At 33.1% G+C, this 18,332-nt stretch overlaps 2 protein-coding genes across 4 annotated transcripts in view; both read right to left on the minus strand.

The window, feature by feature from the left end:
• The window catches only part of LOC126890563 (cilia- and flagella-associated protein 251-like), a 438,236-nt gene that overhangs the window by 352,970 nt on the left and 66,934 nt on the right, over nucleotides 1–18,332 (minus strand). The window lies entirely within an intron of this gene.
• The window catches only part of LOC114328247 (carbohydrate sulfotransferase 4-like), a 59,656-nt gene that overhangs the window by 13,707 nt on the left and 27,617 nt on the right, over nucleotides 1–18,332 (minus strand). Inside the window, exon 2 of the mRNA XM_028277039.2 lies at nucleotides 13,403–13,582. Coding sequence (XP_028132840.1) covers nucleotides 13,403–13,582 — 180 coding nt within the window. The remainder of the gene's footprint in view (nucleotides 1–13,402; nucleotides 13,583–18,332) is intronic.

Raw genomic sequence — 18,332 nt, forward strand, 5'->3', positions numbered from 1 at the left:
TACGCACTTAACGAATCTCTTCCGATCCCGCAAGGTGAATCAAAATCTATAAAAATTTGAAATTGATGATGAATTTGATAAATTAAAAAACATTTAGTTATCTCATTTTTCTGTTACATTGTGAAGCTCTTCGCTTGTTTATATATTGTACAATAATATTTAAACGACCCAGAACTCACAACAAGAAGGTGGTTACACTTTTTACTCCACCCACACCCTTCTCTCCATACAACCAATGAGTGTATGGTTTTTACATTATTTACATAGTACATTTCTTTTTCATTTGTTTGTATCCAGCTTTAAACGTCAACTTTGAATTTTGATTTGGTGGTAAAATCTGGCAGCATGGACCTTGATTTAAGTGTTGCCTTGATGAATCCATCTCTTGATTGGGTCCCACATACATTAGACGATACTTCCGTGACCAACTCTACGTACCGCTAGACAGCTTGCGTATGACAGGGATGGTTTTGTACATTCTGGCGTGTTACCTGATATATTAATGTAGGAACTTATATCTTCATTTGAAACGCTTTGAAGAACTGGTGGAGAAGATAGTTTTGCAACATTCCAATCTAATACTTCAGTGTAGTCCTGTGCTTCAAAATTTAAAGTAGGAGGGATGAAATTTATAATGCGTTTGCTCTTGGCTTTAGTATATCCGGCTTTTAACACTCTCTTTAACCCTAGCTCTCTAATGTGTTTCCTTTCTCCCTACTACTTGAAATTTTGAAGCACGGGACTAAACTGAAATAATAGACTGGAGTATAATGTTGCAAAACTATTGCAGACTGTTGCAAAACTATCTTCTCCACCACTTCTTCGAAGTGTCAAATGAAGGTATATGTTCTTGCATTACATCGGACGACATACCCAGACTAGAGTGTACAAAACTATCCCTGACATACGCAAGCTGATGAGAGGTGCCTAAAGTTAGTCACGGAAGTATCGTATAATGCAGGGGAGGCCAACCCGTCGATCGCGACCCCTAGGTCAGTCGATCGATGGCAAGAAAAAATTATCTACCTACCTATCTATTCCCGTCCTAAATATTACAAAAATTCTTAGTCAGTAGATCCCAGAGAATTAGAAAGGCAGACAGTAGATCTCGAGTCCGATTAAGTTGGTCACCCCTGGTCTAATGTATGTGGGCCACAATCAAGAGATGGATTCATAAGGGCAACACTTAAATCAAGGTCCATGCTGCCAGATTCTACCACCAAATTACAATACAAAGTTGACGTTTAAAAGCTGGATACAAGCATGAAAAAGAAATTTACTATGTAAATAATGTAAAAATCACACTCATTGGTTGGTTGGAGAGAAGGGTGTGTGTGGAGCTAGAAGGGCAACCACCTCCTCTTTGTGAGTTCTGGGTTGTTAAAGTATTGTCATACAATATATAAACAAGCGAAAAACTTCACAATGTAGGAGAAAAATGAGATAACTAAATGTTTTTTAATTTATCAAAATCATCGAACATTTCAAATATTTATAGATTTTGATTGACCTTGCGGGATCGGAAGATATTCGTCAGATGCGTAAAACTGTTGTTTTCATTACTTAACCATGCAAACTGTAAATAAATTTTACTATAGCGATAAATAAAACGTACATGGAGGATAAATAAAAATTTCCGAAGAAAAGTTAAAATTTAATTTTTTTTCATAATCTTTAGGCCCGTTGCGGGATCGGAAGATAAAGTCCAATTTTAATAATTTTTGTTTTGTTTTTCTTGTAATTACCAATTGCAACTTTTCCGCACTACAGCGATACGGGATTATCAACTTGACTTTTTTCGCACCACCCTACTATGGATGAAAGCTGTGCTGTGTATAAAAGAAGGGCCATTTGGGACCCAGCAGACCCACTATGTGACGAAACATGGCTTAAAATATCTGTTTTATTTATTCTTTGCAGTTGCATTAAAAAAAAAATCCAATATTCAAGTCAGGTGAATTTAAAAAACAATTTTTGCCTTTAAGTCGATTTTTCTCCACTTTCTGAAAAGTTTAGTGAGTGAGTTTTACCTCTTATATGACGATATGCTAAAAAAACAAACCAAATGTAACGTAACAAATGAAACAAACGATTCCTCAGCAGTCAGTTGGATACTGACTTCTGACTTCATTTCACTCTTTCACTGCGTCCAGGATGCAGCGACCCTCCACCATCCACCTTTAAGATCCACCCTCCAAGCCACCATCTAGCATCCTGCAGTGCGGCATCGGCTTAAGGGTGGTTGCCACCCCATCTCGAGGGTGGGCATTTTTTATTACATTTTAACCATGTAATTTGATGGAAAAATTGTTTCTAAGAAAACAATGTTTTTTACATTTTCTTCGTAAAACTAATATTTTTCGAGTTATTCGCGCTTGAAAATAACAGTTTTTCGACGAAAAAATCGACTTTTTTAGAGGGTTTTTTGAGTATACCTCGAAAAATATGCATTTAATCAAAAAAACTGTAGATATCAAAATTGTATCTTTTAGTAACACAAACCAAAGTCTTTTCCAATAATATCTTTAAGACCAATACAAACCGATATAAGGCATGTTAAAGGTTACCTTTTCTCGTCAAGTGCATAATTTGAAATATTCAACGCCAAATAATGGGAAAAATTTGCATTTTTCGAGGAAAACTTACATATTCTTTTTTCAAGTATACAATTAGACCTTTAAAAATAATAATAAAAAGTTTCTAGCATGAAAATTAAGCGACTTATAATCAAAAAAATGTCGGTAGCTGCTTTTTTCTACGAAAAAATAAGTGAAAACAACCCCCTAACTACCTTCCTAATTCAAAATTGGTCTTCACCTTTCTGTAGTTCCTTTTATATTTATATTATCAATACACTCAAGGAGTTTGACCTATTTAAAATTACTAATTTTGGAAAAATTGGAGTTTAAAGAAAAATTTATTTTTTGCAATTTGGTATTTTTCACCTTTTACTTCAAAATATCTCCGAAAATACTGAAGATACGAAAAAAATGCCGCGAACATGCATTGGTTAAAGAATATAACAAAATAATGGACAGTCGCCAGCTTCTAGTCCACAACGACATCCCCGATATACTTGGAAACCGTCTCCGATCCAGGTTACCCCCTCTACAATCTGCTCAAGCGCTGCAGCAATCCAACTTTGACTTAAATACCCGATGGAGAGAAGATTGGGAAAGTAGGACAGATCCGCATTACCATAGTCTACCGGACATCATAGGGAAACCTGGCGAATTTGAACGTCCCCGTAAGATTTGGGCAGCCCTTAATCGAATTCGAACAAACTGTGGAAGATGCGCCGACTCCCTCCACAGATGGGGTAAACTCCCCTCGCCTTCTTGTGACTGCGGCGCTGCAAGACAGACGATCAGTCACATTGTTCAGGACTGCCCACGCAGAGCATACACAGGCGACCCTATAGACTTTGTAATGGCAACCGAAGGGTCAATCGAATATATAAAAAAATTGGACATCTGTTTGTGATGCATTGTATAATGCATAAATCTAAATATATTCTGTGATATACTTAAGCCATACGCTAAATAAATAAAACGAAAAAAATTATAAACTACTAAATTGTAGCTATTTTAATGACTAAATTTACCCTGTGCATAGATTTTCATTACAGTGAACAGTTAGCCAGATATACCTGTTTAAAACCTCTATTTACCAGTAAATACCCCCTTATTCGAGCCCTTTAAACCCGTCCCAATTAAAAACTAAGGGATCTTACAGAATTTAATTTACACAGTCTTATAGCTCTTTAAAAATCCTACAAAATCATTTTTGAAGAAACTTTTTATCGCCAAAAATATATAGAATATTTTTCGAGGTATTCTCAAAAAACTCTCTAAAAAAGTCGATTTTTTCGTCGAAAAACTGTTATTTTCAAGCGCGAATAACTCAAAAAATATTAGTTTTACGAAAAAAATGCAAAAAAACATGTTTTTCTTAGAATCACTCTTTCCATCGAATTACATGGTTAAAATGTAATAAAAGATTCCCACCCCCGAGATGGGGTGGTGACCATCCCCAAGGTTTTAGCGTATGATAGCGGCATGATACAGAAAATGATCCTTGGACTATTCCCTACCTTATGTGAAAAGTTCAAGTAAATCCATGCTGGACAAAAAAATTGCGAGCCAAAATGCTTCATTTCCTCAATCGACCATACAGCTGACCGACTACAATAACTTTAATTTATATTTAATTTAGAATGTGTGTACTGATTTTCAGCCTTAGTAAATGGAATTAATTACCTTCGTAGGAAAGCAACTTTGATACCCTCTCGTTTCGCTTGACCGACCGCAGTATGTTTCTCTACACACTCACAGTAATCAACTGTGAAAAATCTAGCTTTAGTAAATTCAAAGAGATTTTTCAGCGCTGCCTCTTGGTCTATTTGGTAGGAACTTAATGTACGTCCACCCAGTAGAAACATATGTAATAGTTTTTATAAATGAAAGAAAAACACATGTTTCTTATCATCGTTTTTCTCGTATTCAATAAAAAAGCAAAACTTGATAACATTTTGGAATCACGTTCATTCCGTCATTGAATTTCTGTCGATATTTGTACGTTAAAGTTGTTAAGAATTAAAGATGGATTTTGATGTGCTTGGAAAGCCTCGAAGGTACAGAGTGTATCCCACAGATATTCAAATTTCTAGTAGCCCAGTAAATGAACGGGAAATTTGGCGATACCGTGTAATTTTCAGGGTCAACTCCGAATTGCATGAAAATTTGGATTTACGTTCTACTTACCCTCCACTTCAAAGCTGAAATTGTGCCGTTGGTTGCTTTTACTTGGGGGGTGACAGTCACCCCTTCTCGGGGGTGGAAAAACATACGTTCAAAATAAGACAGGAAATGGATAAATTTACTAATTTTAAGCAACTTTTGTTCTATAGAGTTTTTTACGTAAGTCAATACTTTTCGAGTTATTTGCCATTGAAAATGTTGATTTTTCGACAAAAAAAACTACGTTTTCAGACGGTTTTTCGCAAATAACTCAAAAAATAAATATTTTATCGAGAAAAATATCCTTAGCAAAAGTGTAGCTTATAAAAAACCCAAAAAAATGGTGTATCAGTAAAGTCTATCAATCAAATAAAAACAAAGTTGTAATAGTTTTAGTTTATAGTTTAGTGTAGATAAAAAAATAGGTTCTTATTCGTCTAATTCCAAATCGAATATTTTAAGGTGAAATCACCGAAAAATTAAGCACTTTTCGGGAAAAACCCATTTAAACTTTTTTAAAGTGTTTATAAAAAGCTTTGTTGTAATTGTTAACAAAAGTTTTAGCATTAAAAATAGACAAGTTACGCTCAAAATAAAGTTGGCCCTCTTTTTTTGTAAAAGATAATGAAAATCTCGCCGTGTTTAGCTCTCCAAATGAAATGAATCGCTACCGCTTTACAAACAATTTACTTACCTATCTATTTTTTATATGATCTGTCAGTCTCACCGGTTTAAAGTGTTTATTTCTGAAATGGTTATAATTGAGAAAGCTTGAATGGGTCACTAATCACGAGTGTATGCAAATTTTGAACAGCCATATGTTAACCAATTTTTTTCTTACGGAGAAACAAAATAAAACTAGCTTATTTATAATAGCAAAACCTACATTTTTTTACTCTTTAAGATTTTTCATATCACTAATACTTTTTAAGTGATTTTGAAAAAATGAAATTTTTCAAAAATTTTTAGAAATTTTTTTTTACTATAAAACCAAATGTTTTCAGAAATAAGCACTTCAAACCAATCAAAATTACAGATCATATAAACAATACACATACAGTTAAAATAGATGGTAAAGCCAAACGATTAATTTCATTTAGGGTGCTAAATAAAGGGAAGTTTTCACGATTTTTTTTACCAAAAAAAAGGGACAAACTTTTTTTTTCAGTGTAACTCGTTTATTTCTGATGCTGTAAATTTTTGTAAAAAACAAATAATAAGCTTTTTTTCTATATGTACTTTAAAAATGTTAATAAGGTTTTCCCGAAAAACGTTTTTTTCTTCGGTGATTTTGCGTTGAATTATTCGATTTGGAATTAGACGAGTAAGAACGTATTTTTCATGAGCAACTTTGCTTCTACTCAAATTTGTCAAAAATATGTTTTTCGATAAAATATTTACTTTTTGGGTTATTTGGGAAAAACTGTCTGAAAACGTAGTTTTTTTGTCGAAAAATCAACATTTTAAATCGCGAATACCTCGAAAAGTATTGACTAACGTAAAAAACTTTATACAACAAAAGGTGCTTAAAATAAGTCAATTTATCCATTTCCGGCCTTATTTTAAACACGCGTTTTTCACCCACCGAGAAGGGGTAAATGTCACCCCCCAAGTAAAAGCAACCAACGGCACAAATTCAACTTTAAAGTGGAGGGTAAGTAGAACCTAAATCCAAATTTTCATGCAATTCGGAGTTGCCCCTGGAAATTACACTCCAAAACGGTCATTTATTGATCTATAGGGCAATAACTTTAATTCAAGAAGGTTACTCAAGACGCCGTACAGCAGAAATGTTAAATGTTAGTCGTGCTGCCATAAATAGAGCCTGGACCAGACATGAAATGTATGGAGTTATTTTAGAAGACAATCTTATACGCTTCGTGCAAGGACGACTACAGCTAGAGAGGATCGACTTTTACAACTATGGGCTGTTAAAGATCATCGAAGTACTGCTCTAACGCTACAAAACAAAATGAGTTGGTAGAAACTACGGGTACAAGAGTAAATACTCAAACTATACGTAATCGGCTTCACAAACATGGGTTGAATGCAAAAAGGCCAGCTAGAGTATCTCCTTTGACGCCTGCACATCGTACAGCCAGACGCTTGTTTGCAGAAGAACACATGAATTGGACCAAGACACAACGGAGTAACGCGATGTTCACTGACGAGTCCAGATTTCTTTTAAACCATGTTGACGGACGTGTTAGTCTGAAGAAGACCAGGCGAGCGCTTTTTGATTTCACAATTCAAGAAACCCAGGCTTTTGGAGGAAGTTCAATTATGGTTTAGGGTAGGATAACTTTAAATGGCCGCTCTGACCTAGTAGTTATTATAGATGATGCCAGAGCGGTACATTAACGAATTTCTTGGACCACATATTGTCCCATTTGTTGAAAATATGGGACCAGAATTTATCCTTCAACAAGATAATGCAAGACCGCACGTGGCCAGGATAGTACAAAAATTATTTGTCTACCCACAATATTCACGTTATGTAGTGGCCAGCAAGGAGTTCAGATTTAAATCCCATTGAACACATTTGGGATACACTCGGGAAGCGCTTGAAGGATCGTCAGCCAATAAGAAACCTACAACATGTCGAGGAAGTTCTTGTGGAAGAATGAGAACAACTACATTCTGGGCCAAAATTATCCGGCCACCTTAAAAATGGGTCATTTTTGATATCTTATATCTCTTAAACCTGTTGTCCGATTTAAGTGATTTTTTTAATATGTTATAGCCTTATTCCTTGACAATATCGTTATAATAATATTGTTGCTAAACAGGTAAATTTTTATTGTATATGCCTCATGCCTCATGTGAAAGCCTAATGTTTTCTCAACATTTTGTTGGTTGATTGATTCGCTTATGTTGGATAATAAAAAAGTTATTTGTTTTAAGAGGAAACAGTAGCGATCAACAGGTAGCGAAAACGCGTTCCAAGATTGCGGCTGTAATTTCGAATATTTTTTCGAGATATTTGGCACACGTATTCGTAATATAATAAAGAATAGCGGTACAGAGCCCAATTTGAAAAATATATTAATATGTGGAAATTACTCTGTAATTAAATACAATATTAAAAAAACGAGCCTGTACCGCCATTAAGAAGAACAAAAAAATACACTTTCTTCAAATAAACTTTTTTATCCGATGCCTAGATTTTGTGTCATTTTGGAACTACTAATTAAATAAAAAATTTTAGTAGTGCCAAAATGACACAAAATCTAGGCATCGGATAAAAAAGTTTATTTGAAGAAAGTGTATTTTTTTATTCTTCTTAATGGCGGTACAGGCTCGTTTTTCAATATTGTATTTAATTACAGAGTAATTTCCACATATTAATATATTTTTCAAATTTTGCTCTGTACCGCCATTCTTTATTATATTACGAATAGGTACGTGTGCCAAATATCTCGAAAAAATATTCAAAATTACAGCCGCAATCTTGGAACGCGTACTTGCTACCTGTTGATCGCTACTGTTTCCTCTTAACAACTAGACATATTTTTTATCAATACAGGATGTTTTTAAAAAAAAATTGGAAAAGTTTAAGGGGTAATTCGGTATGAAAAAATAATGACAGTTTCCTTTATAAACTTATGTCCGCAAATTATTAGTTTCCGAGATAGTGGGTGTTGAAATTTTTCTGACAAACTGACGATTTATTACTTTATAGCCGGTTGAGACATGCACATGAAATTTGGTGGGTTTTAATACGTAGTTATTGCACATTTTTTGGCATACAATTAAGCATTTAATATTCACCATTGGCGCGCATACCGGTAATATGATGGCTCATATTACCCGTATGTGCGCCATGGTGAATATTAAATTCTTAATTGTATGTCAAAAAATAGGCAACAACTACATCATAAAACCCACCAAATTGCATTTGCATATCTCAACCGGATGTAAAGCAATAAATAAATCGTCAGTTTGTCAGAAAAATTTCAACACCCCCTATCTCGGAAACGAAGCATTTGCGGACATATGTAAGTTATAAAGCAAACTATCATTAGTTTTTCATGCAGAATTACCCCTTAAACTTTGCCAAATTTTTTAAAAACACCCTGTATTGATAAAAAACATGACTAGTTGTTAAAGCACCTAACTTTTTTATTATCCAACATAAGCGAATCCGTCATACAACAAAATCTTAAGAAAGCATGAGGCTATAGTTAGGTTTTAATTTCAGTATTCTACAAATGCTAGAATATTCCACAGGGTGATGCAAACTTTAAGAAAAAACACAGTTTGATTCATACACCCGGTATACAATGAAAATTTACCTGTTTAGCAACAATATTATTATAACGATATTTTCAAGGAATAAGGCTATAACATATTTAAAAAATCACTCAAATCGGACAACAGGTTTAGGAGATATAAGACATCAAAAATTACCCATTTTTAAGGTGGCCGGTTAATTTTGGCCCAGAGTGTAGATCAAGACTATACCAAATGTGATCGAAAGCATGCCTGAACGTTGTGCATAAGTTCGGCGAATGAAAAGAGCCCATACACGCTTTTAGTTTTGTTTTAAAATCATTTTAGCAACGCTGTTATTAAGAGAAATCGAATTTTTCATATTTTTATTTTTTTTTACAAGAAAATTTACAATTCAGTAACAAAAACTTTGCTATATTTATAGCGAAAAGGCTTGATGTAATTAAATAAAAATAATATAATCAAAGAAAGAATTAGTTCAAATCTACGAATATCTTTATAATTATAAGTGGCTTCTTTTTCGTTTTGATCAGTATACAAAGCTATACATTTCGTTTTGATCAGTATGGGACAGCACAGCTCTCCCCTACAAATAACTTCTTCTAACATTCTCATCTACAAGAAGCAATAGTCTCTTTAAAGGTCAACATTTTACCGACTCAAGGTAGATTGTATCATCGTTGTTTAATCTTCAATTATTATTCAAGTACAATGGTGTGGTCGTTAAAAGGAATATTTGCTCGAAGATTGAACGAAATGTCCAAGTTTTTGAGGGCGGCTGGAAATTAAACGATGACAACAAAACTTATTACCTATCGTATTATAGCATAAAGGTGTTATATTTTTATGATTATTTAATGTAATGTTTTATGTAAGTTTTCCCAAATTATTTACAGTAGGAATGTCGAAATACACATACGAGCCCCTTCCCATTTCAGTTGGCCCACCTTTGGAATTTGCAGTTTATGGCGATTACCATCGACAAATGATAATCTACATATTTTTATAAGTTTCCATATTATTATTGCGTTTTTTATTAACATTTATTAAAACATTACCCTCATGGATATTTTTTTTATTTTAAACAATAATAAAAAATCGCTAAATTGTGGCTTTTGATTCACTTACATCAACATACATTGATTTATTCATAATTAGATTAAAATCATGTGGAAAATTATATCAAAGCAATTGTCAATTAATGTCAAAAAGATTTTGTGACATTTATTAAACTTATTGCCGTTTGTCGGTCGAGATTAAGTTATCGATGGGAATGAGTGGAGGTAAAGTTATGGATGAGAACATTTGTTCCATCATCAATAGATTTTTTAATTCTGGAAAATCCAGTTCGGAAATCGCGAATAGTTTCAATTGTCACAGTATAGGGTAAGAAACATAGCTGGGAGATACAAAAACCTCAGGTTTTGTCATCAGAAAACCTGTAAATGTAAAAAAAGTAAAATTAACGAAGCAGATCGAAGGGTATTAAGACTCATTATAGTGAAAAAACGACGTGCAATTTATCTAGATTTAAGTGTTGTGTGGAGTAAGCTGGTTAGAAGACACGTTTCTAGATCAACATGTCACCGAAAATGCCCACAAGTTAAGATTTGCTTTTACAAAGTAATTGATAAAGTTGAAAAAACCAATACGAATTGTTTTTGACAATTTTTATTCTATCTCAAACTAATAAAAATCCAGTCTTAACATTACAACACAAGAAAGATAGGTTAAAATGGTCAAAAGAGCATTGATGGTGGACAAATTCACTATGGGATGCAATACAATGGAGTGACGAATCCATATTTGAAGTTTGTGTTGGAGTCGAATTGGAGACAGTAGGAGTCGAGTTATTCGCAGGAAAATAAAGCTTTTTAGCCATACTGTCTTAACAGAAATGTCAAATTTCCTACGTTTATCATGGTCTGGGGCAGCATATCAGCGAAAGGAGTGAAAAATTTCGTTTTATTGATGGAATTTTAAAAATGGCAAATACTATTTAAAGGTTTTAAATAATCTCTTACCGATTGTGGAACAAAATCATTTCAACAAGTTAAAATCAGTGAAAGATGATTTTGAAGATTTTGTCTTCCAACGAGATGACGTAGGTTGCCATACCTCACAAGAGCCAAACTCGATTGGAGACCTTCTGGAATATGTTTCTAACAGTCCCGACTTGTCCCCGAGAGAAACTTCCGTGCCTCTTTGTGGCGCGAAATAAAAAACATTGAGGAAACATCCTGCTAGGTCCGTCAAAGAATTGAATCAAAACTTGCAAGAAATATGGGATTAATTTACACCAGAGTATTGCCAAAGCTTTGTAAAAGCGATGCCTCCAAGAATTTTAAATCTAATTAAAAATAAAACGGATGTCACTAAGTTATAAACTTCTACATTTGTTTTGTTAAAATTGGACATTTTTTACCTTTTTCTTTTAATTTGCTGTTATTCTGTTTAATTAATCGTTTTTATTAATTTAAAACATTTTTTATGGAAATCCAAAAATTATCGATGAATTAACTTTAAAAGTTTAGGTATGCTGGACTTTTGTTTTTGTTCTATAAAATTGGATTTTCTTTTCAATCTACATTGGGCCAACTGATATGGGAAGAGGCTCGTAATGTTGTCCATTGATTATTTGACAATAATTGAGGGCAACATTATGAGCATTTGCTTAATTGAAATAATTAAATTCAATTATTATTTGATTACTTGTTTTTCATAACTTTGTTATTTTTTATTATCTTGTAAATGGTAGGGAATAAAACTTTAAAATTTTGCAGTTATATATAACTTTACACACCCTATCAAACTAGCTATCAAAATGACAGTGTTGCCATTTTAGAAAATCAACGATGGCGTCATATCTCTAAATTGAGACACCCTGTATACATTATTAGGTATGTAATGTATGTCAAAAATGACAATTTAAAATACTAATCGATGGGTCTGAGTATTTTTCAAAAAAAAACAATTAATATTTGAATTATTGAATTTATTCCAAATTACAGTAGGGAATAAAAATTTGAAATTTTGCAGTTATGTATACGCTATGAGCTCGTAGGTCGAGGGGATAATTAAAAATTCGCGAACGCAAGTAGTGACAAGTCTGTAAGCTTTTACTGGAAATTTGACATAAATGTCAAAGTGATTAATTTAAAACATTGAAATTAAAAACATTAATAGGAAATAATATTAGTTGGTCAAAGGTGTGGTGTATATTTTTACCTTAAATATACCTACTTACGTTTTAAATACTGAATTTAAGTTTTTTTAATATTTCGTAATATGTAATTATAAATTAATCTAAGCGCCATCTACACGATAATTGTGAAAGTACCCGAAGTAAGAAATTAATATTTCTTTTTTGCGTTGTAAATATTAAGAAGAAACAGTAGCGATCAACAGGTAGCGAAAACGCGTTCCAATATTGCGGCTGTAATTTTAAATATTTTTTCGAGATATTTGGCACACGTATTCGTAATATAATAAAGAATGGAGGTACAGAGCCCAATTTGAAAAATATATTAATATGTGGAAATTACTCTGCAATTAAATACAATATTAAAAAAACGAGCCTATACCGCCATTAAGAAGAACAAAAAATACACTTTCTTCAAATAAACTTTTTTATCCGATGCCTAGATTTTGTGTCATTTTGGAACTACTAAAATTTTTTATTTCATTAGTAGTTCCAAAATGACACAAAATCTAGGCATCGGATAAAAAAGTTTATTTGAAGAAAGTGTATTTTTTTGTTCTTCTTAATGGCGGTACAGGCTCGTTTTTTTAATATTGTATTTAATTACAGAGTAATTTCCACATATTAATATATTTTTCAAATTGGGCTCTGTACCGCCATTCTTTATTATATTACGAATACGTGTGCCAAATATCTCGAAAAAATATTGAAAATTATAGCCGCAATCTTGGAACGCATTTTGGCTACTGTATCACCTTAAGCGATAACAATTAAATAATAAATTTAAAAATTACCGATAAAAGTTGCATTAGTAATCCGCTAGGAGCGACACCAGCGAAGCTCAGAGCGTATAGCTTTACACACCCTATCAAAATAGTTATCAAAATGACAGTGTTGCCATTTAAGAAAATCAACGATGACGTCATATCTCTAAATTGGGACACCCTGTATACATTATTATTGTATGCCAAAAAGGACAATTTGAAATACTGATCGACGGGTCTGAGCATTTTTCTAAAAAACAATTATTATTTGAGATATTGAATTTATTCCAAATTACAGACTCACTCTGTATTTAGTTTCGATACAGAGGCCAACACCATTCGCTTATGCACATTTCCTCCTCTTGGAATCCCCAAAGCGACTCGTGGTGTGCGGAGAGAGCACACCACCAGTCTTATAAATAATCTTTAATAAGTATTAGAATAATTTTGGCAAATGTACTCACCTGAATCTATCTGGATAAAGCTGCAAAAGCGGGCCAGCTGCCTTATAGTCAGACACTAAATCCCTGCACAGATTGTAGGGTTGATCACAGTCAGGCATGCCCGGGCACCAGTCTCTATGTTTGCGGGACTGCATCGTGCCGCGAGGATCGCGTACTAGTAAGATTACTTTAACGTTTAAACTGAAAAAGAAGAAAATCTATTAGAGTTGATTGTTCAGAACGAGAACAATTTGGAACGACTGCACAATGTGCAAAGCTTCATGTTTTCACAAAACCCAGCACGTTATTCTTGGTCTGTCTGGTATATTAGGCTACGGCTCCACGGGCTGGAAATTGACGCTAGCAGTAGCCGCAAAACGAACTTAAGGTTCCGCAGAACGGAATAGGAATAGCCGAGCTGTACCGACTACAGGACTTGTGCGTAGTCGGTTCAGTTCGGCTATTCCCATTCCGTTCCGCGGAACCTTAAGTTCATTTTGCGGCTACTGCTAGCGTCAATTTCCAGCCCGTGGAGCCGTAGCCTTAGACTACTGTTACGATTCCTAACAGCACACAGGCCGGCCATGACTATCTAGAGCAGGGGTGGGCAAAGTGCGGCCCGGTAGCCGCATGCGGCCCTTTATACATTTTTTTGCGGCCCGCGGAAAAAGTTTATTGCTAATATTAATAAATAAATATAGATAATGCAGCTATTAATTGACACTTTCGCAGCGGGAGATTTTTCCGCAAATTTTCAACATAACGAGGGCAATTATTTGAGATTCCGGCACAGAATTTTGAATAAAATAAAAACCAATAAAGTCCCTCAATGAAATCCATGAAATTTCAACAAATGAAAACGATATTTTTGATTTAATCAGGAACTGTTTGAAAAATTTTAAATTAACTCGTAACCATCTAGTAAGTGTAACAACTAGTGTTGCCAGGTCCGATTTGTTTTTAATCGGTACATAAGCAAAAAAAAATCGGGATTTAGGGTTGTAGATCGGGACAAATAAACAACAATAGCCCAGTAAATGACTGTTTTCGAGTGTAATTTTCAGAGTCAACTCCGAATTGCATGAAAATCTGGTTTTAGGTTCTACTTACTGTCTACTTCAAAGTTTCATTGTATCATTGGTTGGTTTTTCTTGGGAGGTGACAGTTACAGTTAACCCTTCTCGGGGCAAAAACGCGCGTTTAAAGTAAGTCCCAAAATGGATCAAATGACTAACTCTAAAAAACTTTTGTTCTATATAATTTTTAAACTCGAATTAATTTTATCGAAAAAAATATTCTTAACAAAAATGTAGCTTTTTTAAGCAAAAAAAAATTGTAGAAAGGCTATAAAACCAGTATAAGCAAAGTTGTAGCTCATCAAAAATACGTTCTTATTTGTCAAATTCCAAATAGAATTTTTCAACTTGAAATAACCAAAAAATTAAACAATTTTTGGGCAAAACATATTTAAATTTGTTAAAGTGTAAAAAATCTTTAATTTTGTTTTATATAAAAGTCTCTAGCATTAAAACTAAGCGAGTTACACTCAAAATAAAGTTGGCTCCTTTTTTTGTTAAAATAAAATCTTGAAAATCTCCCCCTATTTAGCACCATAAATAATCGTTACCGCTTTACCATTTACTTTATATGTGTATTGTTTATAAGATCTGTAAGGTTTACCGGTTGGGAATGCTAAGTTTCGAAAAAAATTGATTTTATAGTAAAAAAATTTTTCTTAAAATATTGAAAAATGCCCTTTTTTCAAAATAACTCAAAAAGTATTAGGGATACTAAAAATCTCAAGGAGTAAAAAGTAGGTGTTTTGCTTTTATAAATATGATAGATTCATTTTGTTTTTTTGTACGACAAAAATTTGTTAAAATATATGGCTGTTCATATTTTCCATACACTCGTGATTATTGACTCGTTCAAGCCCTTTCAATCATGTAAAAAATACATAAGTAAAGTAAATTGTTTGTAAAGCGGTAACGATTAATTTCATTTGGGGTGCTAAGTAGGGTGAGATTTTCACGATGTTTTTACCAAAAAAAAAGGAGCCAACTTGATTTTGAGCATAACTCGCTTACTTTTGATGCTAGAAACTTTTTTAAAACATAAAAATAAAGCTTTATTAAAAAAGTTTTAATTGGTTTTTCCCGAAAAGTGGTTGGTCATTTCTTGGTTATTTCACGTTTAAATATTTGACTTTATAATTTGACGAATAAGAACGTTTTTTCATGAGCTACAACTTTGCTTTTGCTGGGTCTATAAGCTTGACGAGTTCACAATTTTTTTCATTTTGTTATATTATGCTCCATTTTTGCTAAGAATATTTTTTTCGAAAAATAAACATTTTCAATCGTAAATAACTCAAAAAGTATTAACTGAGTTAAAATCCTATAGAACTAAAATTGCTTAGCATTAGTCAATTTATCCATCTCCGCACTTATTTTAAACGCGCGGTTTTTCACCCCCAACTAGGGGTGACTGTCACCTTCCGAGTAAAAGCAACCAACGGCACAAGCCGTCCAAATTTTCATGCAATTCGGAGTTGATCCTGAAAATTACACGGTATCGCCGTATTTCTCGTTCATTTACTGGAGTGCAAGGTGTTTCTATAATCTGTATTATTTAATCCTCCATAATAATAATAATCAGACGGAATTACAAAAAAAATCGTAGATTAAGTAAATTATTTATTTTTTATTAAAATTATATTTTTCATTCGATTTTGTCGCTTTTAGGAGTGCTTTGTTTTTATAACATAGTTATAAAATTCACTGCAAGTCCTCATGAAATTGGTTTTCGTGGGTGAAAATCGGGACATTTAGTGTCCCGATTAGGTACAAATCGGTACGCGTTTCCAGACCCCTGAAAATCGGGACGTCCCGCGCAAATCGGGACACCTGGTAACGCTAGTAACAACCGACGCGGCGACGGAGCACCAAATTTAAGAGGAGCAAATATTGTAATATTAAGAAAACTTAAAGGTCACGTTCATAAACAATTTCCAGAACAGGTGTTATGCAAAAATGTTTTGCAAGTAGACAACGTCGTTTCAATTATAACTACATAATATTGTTAATTGTAATCGTTCAATATGATTAAATCATCGTGCATTCATAGCATTTTTGGAAGAGTTAGAAACAGAACATACTGATGTCTTATACCACAATCATCATCGATGGTTAAGTTTAGAAAAGGTTCTTAAAAGATGCTGTGAATTAGGGGAGGAAATTGCTTTATACGCTAGTAAATGAGAGCAAGAAGAGGATATTACCTCCGAATTATATCCCACTGCATGGCTTTTAATGAAATTTTGGGAATAGCTTCTACTTATCTCCTAATTCAAAGTCTACCCTATGACGGTTCCCACCCCTTCAAGTGTGTGCAAAATTTTTTGGTCAAAATAACCACGGAAGTCGCTAGAGAACCTAATACTATTGTATAATTTTTTTGAAAACTCAATACTTTCTGAGTTATTCGTGGTTGAAAATTGGTCATTTTTATTGAAAAATGACACCTTTTCGGACGGTTTTTTGCGAATACCTTAAAAACTATGCATATAACTAAAATAACTATATAAAACATTTTTTAGCTTATAAGAAAAGGAAGAGACTCGTTCATAAATCTTTTAGTTATAATACAAAAAGAGATAATATGGTAGGTGAAAGAGTTTGTTTTTTGGTGCATGCTCAAATCAGTGTATTTAACTTGAAATAACAGACAATCGGTCGATTTTAGGTGTATACTGCTACCAATACCTTTTGTAGTGCTTGAAAAGATCTTTAAAATGAGCAGTATAAAATGTCGATTACATTCAACCTAAGTGAGATAGGCTGCAAAAAATTGATGGCTAATGGATTTTAAGAAAAATGAGAAGTATATTTAACCCCTCTTATATCATAATTTAAATGAATTGTTTTCCTTATACAATACCTTTTTTAACAGTGCTATTTCTATGTTCAAAAAGTTGAACGGGTTTAAAATAAACGGTTTTTGAAAAACATAAGATCAAATTATAGAGAGTGCATTTTTAAATTTTCTTAAAAATCTTCATTTTTCTCCATGTAACTTGTAAATGATAAATGATAAGAGATACAGTAATGAAAAATAAAAACAAAATTTTTATCTAAAAAACCCTACGTTTTTGTAAAGTATCTTGTTTTCGTATCTCTTATTATCATTTTCGAGTTATATGGAGAAAAAGGAAGATTTTTAAGAAAATTTAAAAATGCGCTCTATAATATGATCCTATTTTTTTCAAAAACCATTCATTTTATACTCATCCAACTTTTTGAACATAGAAGTAACACTATAATAAAATGTATTGTATGTACAAAAAACGATGCATTTAACTTATCATACTTCTCATTTTTTTTTTAAAATACATTAGTCATCAATTTTTTGCAGCATATCTCGCTTAGTTTGAATGTAATCGACATTTAATATTGCTCATTTTAAAAGTCTTTTCAAGTACTACAAAAGGTATTGGTAGCATTATACACCTAAAATCGATCGTTTCTCTGTTATTTCAAGTTGAATACACCGATTTAAGCATGCACCAAAAAAAAACGAACTCGTTACCTTCTCTTTTGTAAATTACTCTGCGATTCAAAAACATATTCCGATGTGCATTACTTTACGTTTTGACTTGACGATTTAATTTAAAAAATAAAATAATTCTACCATAGTTTCAAATAAAATTCAAAAAATAGGTACCCCCATACCCCCCAACAAAATTAGCAAAAAGTTAAAAATTCGAACATTTTAAGGTAAAAAATATTGCGGCCCTCGGTAATAGACCAAGAACATTTTGTGGCCCTTTCTAGAAAAAGTTTGCCCACCCCTGCTCTAGACTAGAATATTGGAGATATACAAGGTGTCCAGAAACTCTACCGACAAACGAAGACAGGAGATTCCTCAGATAATTTTAAGACAATTTAACCCA

The sequence above is a fragment of the Diabrotica virgifera genome, chromosome 8 (assembly GCF_917563875.1).
Source record: "Diabrotica virgifera virgifera chromosome 8, PGI_DIABVI_V3a".
NCBI classification, from domain to species: Eukaryota; Metazoa; Arthropoda; class Insecta; order Coleoptera; family Chrysomelidae; genus Diabrotica; species Diabrotica virgifera.